This window comes from Paralichthys olivaceus, chromosome 4 (genome assembly GCF_024713975.1).
Source record: "Paralichthys olivaceus isolate ysfri-2021 chromosome 4, ASM2471397v2, whole genome shotgun sequence".
Lineage (NCBI taxonomy): Eukaryota > Metazoa > Chordata > Actinopteri > Pleuronectiformes > Paralichthyidae > Paralichthys > Paralichthys olivaceus.
Window position 1 is genome coordinate 27002124 of NC_091096.1, and position 14010 is coordinate 27016133.

At 39.0% G+C, this 14010-nt stretch overlaps 1 protein-coding gene across 2 annotated transcripts; it reads right to left on the reverse strand.

The window, feature by feature from the left end:
* Positions 1 to 1910: 1910 nt before the first annotated feature.
* ccdc125 (coiled-coil domain containing 125) lies at positions 1911 to 13630 on the reverse strand. Of its 2 annotated transcripts, XM_069522843.1 has the most exons (13): positions 13491 to 13630; positions 11760 to 12033; positions 10506 to 10564; positions 10321 to 10407; positions 8814 to 8891; positions 7624 to 7709; positions 7454 to 7536; positions 7108 to 7220; positions 6401 to 6505; positions 5745 to 5895; positions 4924 to 5042; positions 2967 to 3005; positions 2579 to 2890 (listed from the first exon to the last, which is right to left on the reverse strand). In XM_069522843.1, the coding sequence occupies exons 2-13, from the start codon at positions 11995 to 11997 to the stop codon at positions 2717 to 2719; spliced, it is 1332 nt and encodes a 443-aa protein (XP_069378944.1). In that variant the 5' UTR covers positions 11998 to 12033; positions 13491 to 13630; the 3' UTR covers positions 2579 to 2716. The 2 variants fall into 2 exon arrangements, with proteins under 2 accessions (XP_069378943.1, XP_069378944.1); XM_069522842.1 differs by having other exon boundaries at positions 1911 to 3005.
* Positions 13631 to 14010: the final 380 nt, after the last annotated feature.

Below are 14010 nucleotides of genomic sequence, written 5' to 3' on the forward strand. Positions count from 1 at the left end.
AAATTGTACCCATGACAGAAGCATAGGGATATACATGCTATTATTATTTGCTATTACAAGAAATATATGCTATTGGTTTGATTTAATAAAAACAGTTTTTTAATAGTGTGTGCAATTTTTGTACAGCTTGATTTGATTTAAATTGAGTATCAGGCCATGGCATTGGTGCAATAGTAGCTGTTGTAGAGAAATGCAGTTCTAAGATCCGATTCACCAAATCATGTGTATTGGGTTTCTTTATTTTTTAGCTCCTTGTATTATCATTTGACTGTGTGCACTGCATTTCAGTGGTGAAAATGTACATTTAGTGCTGTACTTTACTTGTCAAATATGTTTTCTCAACTATATTTGACCAACAGATGAAGCTTCATAAGAAAATACAATTCTATAGAAAACAACAAATGTTTAAGATTAAACCAGTGTTTCACAATCTATTGGGCTCTTAGAATAACCTCTTTCAAAACAAGTGTATAGTTGTGTGCACTTTGATTTTTTTAGACTTTTAAATTCAATATTATTTATTATTTATTTGATAATTTGCTTACTTTGCCATCTCATCAAACAACCCAGTCAAATGTATCTGGTGACCGCTGAAGTTGCAGCCTTTTCTGAATGAATGCAACAAAACACATTCTTCATTTCATTATCCACACTGGGACACAAGTACCCCATAAAAGTTGTATATTTAGTACATATTAGAGTTTCACTTGTTTTATTAACTTCTGACAGCATTTATCACCTGATTATTTTTGGACGACCACTTGAGCCCTCAGCCATGGCCGCCCCAGTGAGGGAACATTTTTGGATCTGGTTATTCATTAGTGTCCTGTTGTCCATGTTAGCTTGCAGTGGAGTGTGTGTGGTGTTGTGATGTGGGACAACACCTTTCTAACAACATTTATGTTAGTTTTCCTTTCACCCATCTGCATTGTCATCATTAAAAATATTAATTATTACTGAAACAAGTTCTTATATATAACAACAAATTGATTTATTTTTAGAACTGCATTACTAAAAACAAAAAATAATCAAGCCACACCCATGACCTTTATGCCAACATGTAACACAAAACACAACTTTGACTTCAGATAATTCACAAATGCTATTAGGTTTGATCATTTCAGTATAAGAACTAACCCTCACATTTTCCGAACAACGCCTTTATTTTGCCCTTAACAACAGCATCTCATCTACAAAAAATGTCTGAGGTACACATAAATAGATACACAGTCCTGTCGAACAAACAAGCTGTAGATAAACTACATTCACATCATTATTCTCCCACACTTAAATTATTCTGTTGGCTCAGCCATGCCTCTTAGTGTTTTGATACAGATGATTATGATTATATTTGAACCGAAATGTTCTAACTAAAATATAACCTTTATCACAGGCCACTATTGGACCAAAATAAAAATTTAAGACGAGGGTGTAAGTCAAGAAAAATAAATCTTCTTCTGATTGAAATTGTAATTGGGCTAGAGCTGCTTCCAGTTTCTCCAGTTGAATTTGGTTCAGTATGAAGGCATTCATGGACAAGGTTGATATTCACAAATTTAATGAAATTATAAAAATTGAACAAATTTCATGGTGACATTATGGGGAAAATGTATCTGCAGTCCAAATTTTAAATGAAGTATTCACATCTTGCTAACCATTGTACAATTACTTTTCGATTACAAAAGCAAAGTTATTGTTATCGCTTCTCTGCCTTTTGGCTAAGATCACTTGAATTTCCTTCGGGATCAAAAAAGTATCTATCTATCTATCTACATTTCAAAATATATGATATGGACCTACTCTTGTCAAAAAAGTATTCATTAATAATCACAGAGGGCATGCAGATTGTTTAATTTAAACTCCTATTCTTCTGAAGTGTAGAGAACAGGAAATGTCAGACTAAAGGACTAAGTTATTGATTTATTGATATTGAAACCACATTTAATGTGTAAATTACAAGGCTGAAAAGGTTGGTGGTTCTTAGGGTTAGGATAAAAGTCCATCAAGTGAAAAATGTTATAAACCCAAACCCATTTACTAATTCCCCTTTGAACATAATCACACTATTTCGCTCTTTCCTTATAAACATGCACATCATGTTATTTCAAACTCAAATAACAAACAGAAATGTTCATTTCCCTCACATCGTCCAGTAAGGCATTACCAGCAGTTGCATCGCTCATGTAGATGTTTCTCTCCTTCACACAGTCATGAGCAGGAGGAACCTTTCATACTCCTACATTAGTCACTCAGGACCAGACACCTCTGATTTTCAGACTGCTTCAGCAGTGCTTCGTTTTACATTAGTAACAGCTAGTTTTCTTACACTGATAGTTGACATTTGCAGTAGATCTTCAAGTCTGGGTGCTTTATATACTTTTCCAAATTTTACTGTCAGTGTTTGACACTTTTGTTGTCCCATCTCGACTCTATAACCACATTTGAGCATTATCCAGGACAGCAGTTAGCAATCAGGCAAAATCATAGGCTTCCATCCCATTCCTTCAGATGCAGCCCTACATGCTACATCCACATCTACTTTGGTCATTTTTCAGACATAACTGCTGTCTGTGGCTGAGCCAAGACATCTGGTGGATCCTGTGAATGGATCAGGACTCTGGTTCGTCTGAATGTTTGATTTCAGACTCATCGCTCTTGTGGTGAGACAGGGGCTGGATGTTGGTCTGTATTGGGGCTGACAGCTGCTGTGGATCAGTCACAGACTTGGACAGACCTTGAGGTTTTCCTGGCTGAAGTTGGAAAACTGGCAGCTCTGGTTCTTGCTTTTCTTGGACGTTTGACTCTGATGAATCAGCTGTTTGTTGAGACCGGTTATGATTCCCTGATGTATCTTGTGGTTGCTTTGACAGGATGCAGGACTCTGAGGGATCTGATGGTAGACAATGTGAATCTAGTTGCAACTGTCTCTGCAGTTCCTCAGCACTGTGGGCTAACATGATGCTCACCTTCCTCTGGTGAGCCAAGGCCTCATCCTTGTCATTCAGCTAGAAGAGTAAACAACCAGCAGTAATTAAGGAGAAAAATGCTTTTCTCTGGGGAAATAATCTAATCATCAATGACCTCTCACAGGATGACCGTATAAGAGCATTAGATTATTCCACAAACCAACTTTACTGCTGAACAGCAATGGTGAGTGTACGAGGGTTTAGACCAGAAAATAACATTAATGAATTCAGGATGCTTTACAGTAGTTTCACTTACAGATGAGCACAGAAACAAAACAATATATCAATATACAATATTATGTATTATTGTATCATGCAAAAGCACTTACAAGCTATGTTTTCTCTCTTACTGCGTGACAAATCCAGCAGTAGAGACATGAGAGAGACATTATTTCTTTATGAGGAATCCTATTACCATGTTTCTCATGCATCCTTGAGCTTGATATTGTACATTCCAGTGTGTGTGTTTGTCTGTGTTTTCTTTATGTATGCCCTTCTTTCACAAATAAAAAAGCAACTGTTGATAAAACTGTGTCTGTAACATAGACTGTAGGTCTATACAGTTAATTGACACCCAGGGGCGGCTGGACAATAGGGGGCGATAGGGCGCCGCCCTCCCAAAGAAAGAGTATAATCGTCACTATTATTTTCAAAATGTATTAAATTGTACAAATTCTCAAGACAGTTTGTCCATCCTGCTGTCTCTGGATATAATAGTCCTGACCTGCAAATATGGCTAAAAATTGCCTACACTCACTCTCATAGACTTTCACTTTTTTTCAAACTGAGACAATGTAATGTCTATGACTTCCGGGAGGGCACGCACTAATGTGCTTTCGTCACATGTAAGCTGTGGCACTTGCACCTCGGTCTGTGCCTATCATCTCGCCACTCGAGAGGAGCAGCGCTGCGCATGAACGGCGTCCATTGAACGTGTTCATGTTTTTTGAGAACGATGAACTGAACGAATCAGTTTACACATGATGAAAGTTCATGTTCATAATGCTCAGAGCGTTACACAGTGAGATGAGGAGCGTTACCAGCGTTGACTTTGTTGAAGAACAGTGAAAACACAGAGTTTCTCTGTTCACATCTGCTTCATGTTCAGAGCGGAAGCTGCAGTTGGTTTGTATCGAGCTGGAGTTTCTGTTTCCTCCTCCACTCTGACCTGCTCTTACTTTAACTAATAAACACTCATCCATTATCAGGGACCTGATCAGTACATGAAACAGTGTTTGTTTGATTCCAGAGTTTATGAGACTGCATTTGAACATCATAAAAAATGACTCGTCAACATTTTGTGCTCAGTACAAAACGAGACCTGACATGACCAGCAGGACTAATTGTTAAAGTGACCAGAGCGACACAAATACATGGATTTACCCATTAAACAGGTAACCATAGCCATCATCGCAACAATGACAAACCTGAGAAATTTGGCAGGAGCTACCACTGTTGACACCGATAACCATGTGGGTCTGATACAAATTGAATGCTCGTCAGGCTGATTATTTTTAATACATGAAACAGACCCAGTGATTGGACCAGTGTACAGTGTGGTGGTGGGTATGGTCTGAACTTCTCTCTCCACTTCTCTGTTTTCATACTTAATACAACTATTGTCATTATTTCTGTAATAAACGGCTGTGTGACAATGTGCACCATTATTCCAATTGGTACAAATGATAATGGCAAGGGAATCAAAACATATATCATTGCAGAATGAAACTTTGTGGTCACTTTGCCAAGACTAACAGGAGGAAGGTGTCCTCCTTACCCAGTGGTCTGTTGACAAGCCTACCCCTCTCTGTGATGTGATTCAAATTCAGAAAAGGCAGCAGGTAGCTTGTGTGAAATGTTTTAGGAACTAGTTACTTAGAAGCAGTAAATTAACAGCCTTTGTGTTGTGATCTGTAGATAACAGGCCTATAGATTCCATAGGATATACAGTACTAACCAAGTCCAGCAGTCTGTAGAGAGTCTCTAAAAGACCATTGGGTGTCTTCAACTCCAAACTGGAAGGTAGCAGTTCTCTCAACCTCTGGCTTACACTGATTAAAGGACTCCTGTTAACACCTGGGAGGAAAAATCAATCAACAATTATTGATAGCTTAATGGGGAAAACAGAGACATTTGTAAAAATTAAAAAATTGGATTGACAGGTAATATGTATACTCTCATTTAAGAAGCTCTATCTAGTTAATTCACGTTCATTTTAGTGACATACTTAAATTTTATGAATTCAAAATTTGTTTTTAACAACAAGTTCAATGGCAAGTTCCGAACTTATGGCAGCTCCATTCCCTGATTGCTATTGTACAGACTTGGGCTCCAAATATGTAAGATGGCAGTGTTTGTATTTTATAGGATTTAGTGATATCTAGTGGTGAAGTTGCATGTTGCAGCTGAATACCCCTCACCTCACCCTCCCCTTCCCCTAACCCATTCTAGGATAAAGAAAACAGCAATTCCTACAATTTAGATGAAACACACTAGTGAAAACATCATTAGGATTATTTTATGTATTAACTGTCTGTCCATAGAACCCTTTCCCCTAAATCTTACACTATTAACCTTTAAATACATTTCTGTAAAATGGAAGGGAGTGCAAACATATCTGTGATTGAATTGCACTTTTGTGCCATGTGCCATGCTAAACCTAATCATACTGTAAACCATGCTATACCATACTATACCATAATATGTGCATCATTTTAATTAATTTACACACTGTCCAGTTTTAACGAATGTATTGTGCTGCACTTATGGCAGACTTGCCTTCAGCTTTTAAGTGTTGGGATGTCAGGATGTTTGTCTCAGCCATAAGCAGGAAACAGTCACTCCGTTTCCTCAGCTGCTGTTCAAAGGCGATGCGAAAAGCATCTGCAACCATCAATGCCTCCTCTCTCCTTGAACGTTGAATATCAAGCTGGAAACACACACATGCATCCACACACACATACACAGTTTCTAATTATAACAACCTTTTAAAATAAAAAAAATAAAAACATGATGTGTCTCATTGAATGTTCTTGTTAGTCAAATCTGCCCCATTTGTTTCAACACTGGCTGTCAAGAAATAATATTGAAACCTTGTAAGAACAGAACTCTTTTTTTATTACACCTGTGTAATCTCCAATGTGTTTCCTGTTTGTTCTGCTACAAAGAACTGTGATAGTGTTTCAGGTTTACCACACATCCTCATTCCCTCCTTGAATACCTGGACACCATCACCTAAAAAGTTCACTTGATCACCATCAGCGGATCTTTTTCTCCAGTTGAGATAAACAAGAGAGTTGATAAACAAGGGAATCAATCAAAACAAGGGCAAATTAGAAAATTGGTGTTCATCTTCTGAACATCAATGATGGTTAATGAGCCAAATTAAGTAGGATACACAGTTGACACACGTGAATAGTTTAGCAGTAATTTACCTCCTGTTGCAGCTGAATTAGTTGCTTTCTGCTGATAGCAGCAGTGCGACTGCATGGACAGGCTTCCACAACTCCAAGACACCGGCAGGCCCCCATGACTGCCAGCTAGAAAAAAAAAGAAAGAGAGAGAACCAAGACGACTGTTATGATCCTCCATTTTGTTCTTATGTGCACACACTTAAATATACACCACTACCTACTACAATAAGTGCAGTCTAGTGCCCTCTAGTGTATTTTTTTCTTGCTTCTTATAGTACAGACAATATGAGCCAAAATGTATGTGGCTTTGTGCAGTAAATGGCTCCTGTGTCTATAAATTAAGAAACTGTTGGAATGTATTAATTTTGTGATGCCCTGCAATGTATTAGGCATGAGATTATAGCTCCAGTCAAACCTGCCAGAGAGAGGGGTTTTAATGGAATGTCAGCTGCAAGTCATACAAGGCTTTTTTGTGAGCAGAGCTTCATGTAAGCTTCATAAACATGATGTGACACCTGTGTTATTACCAGCAAAATGTGCTTAGTGGTTTGGACATTACACAGTGTGAACTGACCTGAATGTGAAGTTACGTTGCTGTATTTGACTATACTAAATATCATATCATATCTGTGTGTGTGTGTGTGTGTGTGTGTGTGTGTGTGTGTGTGTGTGTGTGTGTGTGTGCGCATGTGTGTGTGCATGCACAATTTTGATTGGTGCTCTCTCACCTCCAGAACACTTGTGTCTCTCTCTACGCTGTATTGAGGTTTAGTTTCTTGATAAGCTCTCTGCTCCCTCACATTCAACATCGACAGAAGCTCCAAGCACTGCCGACTTAGATCTGTAAACACAAACACATAATGTTCATGATGATAACAGAATAAATGCCATGTGCTGGGAGCACAAGATCTATGCAGAAGTATGGAAATGTGTTTTTGAGTTGGAGTTCGGAGCTGCATTATATGTAATAACTTGACTCTCCAGACAGATCCACTTCACTACACAAATGGAGATGATATCTCTGCAGACATGTCTGGGTCACCTCAAAATCATTCTACATTATTCAATATTTACCAGAATTTTCTGCTCTGAGCTCCTGGATCTCATTCTCTCTTTCCTGCAGGTTGTCGGTCAGAGCCTTGTTCTCACTCAAAATTCTGATTAGAACAACAACAACAATAATGTTACAATCCAAACAGTAAAAATACCACACACAGACATGAGATTGGATGAGAAAGTCAAACCCATTGTATTTCTGCTCCCAGGATTGTTCAGACTTCTTCATTTGGACCTGGCTGAAGCTGAGCTCCCACTGCAGACTGTTGACCTCCTGTAGGAGATCACGATTGGTATATTTGACTTACTTTTGGATAGATAGATATATAGGTGGATAGATGGATGGATGGATTGATGGATAGATACATAGATACATAGATACATAGATACATAGATACAATAGAAATTGCTGGCAAGTTTAAGTTGAGTTTTGAATTTGTTTGTGGGGGAGACCATGGTGGCATCTTCTATAATTTTATGGCCTTTTACACCATCTGTCATTGTCCTCCAAACGTCAAACTGTGTGCTTACACTCGTATTTGAACATTAGCTGAGAAAGTTTGGGTTAAGAAGAGTCAAATGCTAATTTGAAGTCCCATTTGACAAAATTCCAGGTTTGTATCAGAACGTTGAATATAGCTGGTGCCATGTACAAACAGCAAGGCACTGGACTCAGTTCTAGCCTTTAACTAGTCCATGGTGAAAGCAAAGGAACTACCTTAAACATATTCTATGCAATGAAAACTCTTATATAGAAGATTAAATAGTTTGAAGCAATGAAAGTAATGACTAATAATAACCATCTGTATCAAAATGCCATGATTATAACAACTATAAATTTATGCCATCCTAAAATATATTCGGGACTGATACTAATTTTCAGATGCACTCACTGGATAAGCCTATCTGACAAGCATATCCACTGCGATTGTGTATTTTGGACTTTTCATAGTGAAAATTCAATTCAACATTAAGGTTGTAAGCTGTATTAAAGGGCCCTCACTGAGAACTGAGAGGGCTGAAAGAGACAAAAATATTCCTGAGCAACACTGAAGTAAAAATACTAGAAATCAATTCAATAAAATGTTATTGTATAGCACTAACACACAATATAAATGATCTCAAGACACTTAACATAGTAAGTTCCTAGAGAAACCCGACAGTTTCAACAACTTGCAGCATGAAAGCATGAAGTTACACCATCAAACTATTGACACTATTTCTCAGAGCCCCATAGTTTGTCTATGATATACAGGCAAGGATCAGCTACTTCCTGAGTGTTGAGCAGAAACCTGCTCCTAGAATGTTAAAGCAAACAGACCAAGCCTTTGTTTGAGGAGCATGCACTTATGTGCGCAACAGGAAAGCATTTACGTACCTTCTCCAGAGCCTTGGCCCTTTCATCACCTTTCTGCAGTAGACTTTTAGTGTGACTTGTGGCTTTGTCAAGAATGGCCTGTGTGAAGAAGAGTCATTTTTACCCATTGATTGAACAAAATCAAGACTCTACAGGCTTTTATCTCATTATCATAGAAGCAGTTAGTTCTTTATCTCTGAGGTCAGCTGTTGTTCCTTGGGTGAAGTGATTCAGGTGTTCATTTGCTATGCATGTACATTACAGAAGTGGGTGACATGTGCATCTTTATCACCCTGAATTGTAGTTTATTCTAACTCCAACACCTTTACTGTGTTGATACATGCTGCACAACATCAGGAGAATATGTCCCTTTCTCACTTGGAAGGCAACACAGGTTCTGGTCCAGGCTTTGGTCATCTTATGCCTAGACTACTGCAACTCCCTCTTGGCTGGTTTACCTGTGCAATCCGACCGCTGCAGCTCATCCAGAATGCAGCAGCTCAACTGGTCTTCAACCAACCTAAGTTCACTCACACTACTCCACTGCTCCGCTCCCTTCACTGGTTACCAGTGGCTGCCCACATCCGCTTCAAGACACTACTTGTGTACCATGCTGTGAACAGATTGGGCCCAGTCTACATCCAGGACATGGTTAAATCTTACACCCCAGCCCGTCCACTCCGCTCTGTATTGACCAATCAGCTTGCTGCTCCCTCACTGTGAGCTAGCCACTCAAAATCAAGACTGTTTGCTGTACTGGCTCCTAAATTGTGGAACCAGCTCCCCATAGACACCAGGACAGCAGAAAGTCTACACATCTTCCATTGCAGACTAAAGACACATCTCTTCCAACTACACCTTGGTTAAGAAGATGAGGTCTAATAGCCATCGTCAACTCTGGTGTATTAAAAAAAAAAAAAAAAAATTAAGTTTAGTTTGCTCTTTTATATTGCACTTACATGTAGCACTTGTAGTTTGGCTTTTTTGAAGGCAAATGCACTTACTTGATTCTTGTTGTTCTGAGTTTGTATCCTCATGGTTGATGCACTTATTGTAAGTTGCTTTGGATAAAAGCATCAGCTAAATGAAATGTAATGTAATGTTCCAGTAACATGTGTTACAGTGACCAGCTGTTTTAAAAATCCCTGTCTGATTAAAATAAATTACAGCTTCAGTAGAAACCAGTGGGTTTGTGGGAGCTACAGAAAGGAAAGAGGGGCCAGACAGTAGTGAGAGACACACTGCTGGATTTGGTCTTTTATTAATTAATTTTCTTAGCAGTATTTTTAGTTTTACATTTTGTCTTTTTCCCTTCTAACAGTTGACAGAAGAAAACATAAGAACTGAGTGAGTTTGAGGGAAATTACCTGTGGTAAAATAGCAAGGTCAAAAAAATCCAGCAGAATGAGGCCTGCTAAGCAGCATTTATAATGGATATATTTGTTCTGGATGGCCTTTCTCCTGAACTACAGAACAGTGAGGTGTAATAAGATGTAGTGCTGAAGTACTTCGGTATGTGTTGTTTTACCTTTCCTTGTAATATCTTGAGAGCTTGATATTTGCCTTCCAGGTAACGATGTGCCACCTCCAGCTCACAGCACAAGACATCTATCACCTGTCAACAGAGCGGGAGCATCAGTTACAGTTTGGTGTCATGGAGTCAAGAGGACAAAAAGAATTGTAGCTTTTCCTGTTTTTCTTCCCTTTTCCTACCTCACTTGCTTCCAGTATTCTGTCTGTCAGCTCAGCTTTGGACAGGTCATCAAGGGAGCCTATTGATTCACAGAATACTCTTAAATAAAATATACACAGAAAATACCGTCTAGCAGAGGGCAGAGTGTGTGTGTGTGTGTGTGTGTGTGTGGAATACACTAAGTTGCTTACTTAATTGGAAAAATCTGCATATGCCACCTCCATTATTCTATATGTGGTCTGATGTGACGGTCCTGCACTGGAGTGTCCAGCACTGCACCAAAGGTTCAAGTTAATTGAACCTTTGTAAGCAACAGCTAAGCTGCTCTATAATGTAGATTTTGCTATTCAAACTTATCCAGTGCTGTACTGTGCTCTAGCCTAGCCGGACCAGAACCAACAAAGAGATCTCGTGCCAGATCTAATAAGAGTGTGTTGCTGGAACAGACACAAAGACATACATTCAACAAACAAAGTTTTTCCTGAATTGTCAGTGTACATTTTTTTGGCTGTGATAATTTTGGGAAGATATAGGGTTTGTGAAAAATGGGTCCAATATTTACTCTCCCTCCCTTTTTCTTTGGTTGCAGAGTCTCAGGGTGCTGGACTGATCTCCTTCCCTCTCTGCCAACCTACAGCCACACTTATCTAGTCTGAATGACATTCCAATGTCCTTGCTGTAGATCCTGAGGAGGTGGATCAATGAGTTCTTGTTCACTCCTGGCGAACACCTTGATGTCATCCATGTATAGCAAGTGCAGCTGATGGTTACTCCCCTTCTGAATCTGTTTCTATATCTACTCTGTTATGATCAGGCTGAGGGGGTTCAGGCCTTTGCAGCTGCAGGGTAAGTGCATCACCTTGTTATATGCAGCACATGAGAGTGACTTGGTGATATGGCTAGCACTGATGTTTTCTTGATTAAGGCTATCGATTAAATGTAGGCCTTGTGTGGTGATTTGGCTCGTCTTGGTGATTGCTCTGTCAGCCAGTAACTTTGACCCTCTGGTATTGCTTCTAATGCCCCTGTGAGCTTTGCTCATGAATTGACTCATGGGTCACTTGTCTCCTTAACTTAGCTGCTATAGGCTTGAGAGGAGCAGCTTAGCAGCCCTCATATTTGTGCTGCAAGGCAATCATGGAGAACTGTTAGCTTTTTCAAACAGATCATGTTTGGTCCAGCTTTTCATTTCTGAAACCCACTGTCTGCTATTGTTATGTCCACTGGCACTTGCACCGGGCAGTTCAGCACAAACACACACACGACATTCTTACCACTGAGTGGCACCCTCCAGTATGATCCCTGATATCTCTTTCCAGCAATCCAAGCTGTCACTCCTGCCTGACTGCTGCACCGGAGAAGCTCTGCTTGGGGCAGCAGGATCTCTGAGAGAGCAGCGGAACTTTGGCTCTTCTTACTTGTGGAGCCTGATGATGCTCTGACACCCAATCCATCACCCAGGTCTCCATCCACCATGTCATCATCCAGGTTGAAGACCTGACTGACCTCCATTTGAACCAGGTCAAACTTAACCTGGATTTGTTAAACCTGCAAAACAATATAGTGATTTCTCAAACATTAGCGGTTGATTTAAAACACACACAAAATATTTAAAGGTATAGTGTGTATAATTTAGTCAAAGCTAGTGTTGAAATTGCATGTTGCAGCTGAACACCCCTCACCTCACCCTCTCCTTCCAAACATGAAAAAAAAACTGTGGTAGCCTTCAGTTGTCATAAAAACTCAAAAGGTGTTTAGTTTGTCCAGTCTGGACTAATGTAAAAAACATGGCGGCCTCCGTAGAGATGGTCCCCTTGATGTAAATATAAAGTATTTAAATATAAAGAGCCTTTTCTGGGGTAAAGAAAACTGCAATTCATACAATTTAGATGAAACGAACTAGTGAAAACATCATGAGGATTATTTTACATTAAATTTCTGCCAATAGTTCATCATCACCTAAATCTTACACACTGGACCTTTAAACCTACTTCAGTCCATGATATGACTCATCAAGGCCACCCAGGACTATCTCTAAAACAGTTTTATTTGTATTAATTACATGATTTGTCATTTTTGTTTTATTTTAAGCATCCTTTGCATGTGGAAATATCTAAATTGCTCACAGCACACATAAATCAAACCATTTGTTCCATATTTAGCTTCCAGTTCACATTTGGATAAATCTCAGTGCTCAGTACTGACATTATTCCAAATAGGTTTGCATTTAACATTAAAATTGTGTCTTATGGGTAAATGTACTCAGTACCTACTACAAGAGCTGAAAATGAATACCATTGTCCAGGTTGCGGTTTACCAGAGCTATAGGTTTTTTCAATCATGTGGCAAAAGATGAACATTTTGTTAAAATACTTATACACATATAATGTCCTGAACAAGTTTATTTGTCAAACACTGAGCAGAATTAAGTGTGTGGTTTACAAATATACAGAATTTTCTCATAGATGTAATGATATTGTACCACTGTTTCCTGCCCACTCATTGGGTGTGAATCTTCATGAGGCAGCCTCAACGTCTCTGTTGCTTCATCATGCTAATTATAAATGAAAGTATATTTGAAACTTCAACTGACTGTAAAATTATGAGACTCAGCTTTCTGACTTTGTGTCTATCATGTACTTAATATTTAGTGCATAATATGGTTGGTCACTATCCAGGGGGTCGGCGGTTCGACGCCAGTCCGATGCACCTTGGGCAAGATGCAGATTGCCCCTGTTGTCTTTGAGAGTGTGAGTGATGCGTGCATGACAAAGAGATGTGTGAAAGAGAGATGCATTGTATGAATGCGTGTGAATGGGCGAATGACACACGCTGTACTGTCAAGCGCTTTAAGTGGTCATCAAGTCTAGATAAGTGCTATATAAATACAAACCAATTACTATTCAGTGCGAGTGTCTTGCGCTGCAGTATTTCATCATGAGTAAAAGATGTCTCGCCTACCTTGGTTTTTATTTAATTAGTCTAATAAGTCTGATTCCTCTTACCTGTATTTACAGCAGTGATGTTCCCCGGTGCGATCGAGTCTCCACCGAACCAGACTTAATTTAAGGTAAGTAACTACAAGTTAACTGCGAAGTCGGAGAAACGACTATTTCACAGTCCAGCATTACGACATCCACTGTTCACTTCACCTTCAGTGTCAGCACAGAGCGACACCTGCAACTACTTCCGGTCGTTACCTTCAAAATAAACAAGTTCGAGGAACGTATCCATCTTCACAAAAATCCCATTTAACCTGTGAAAGAAAATAGTGTATGGTGTAAAACGCATTAATAAGAATGAAATAGATATTTCAGTCAAACTTTTACAATAAAAATGTTAATTACAAATAGTACATCATGTGGTATTGGAACCACGTTTACTTAAGTAATAGTTTGTTAGTAATAAGTATTTATAGAAGCATTATCCAATCATTTAGGTACGTATGTAAGAATCATTCCATTACTTTAGTTTAAACTGGAAGCACTTCATAGATTTACAGCTTTGGGTGAGTGAGAGTGAGTC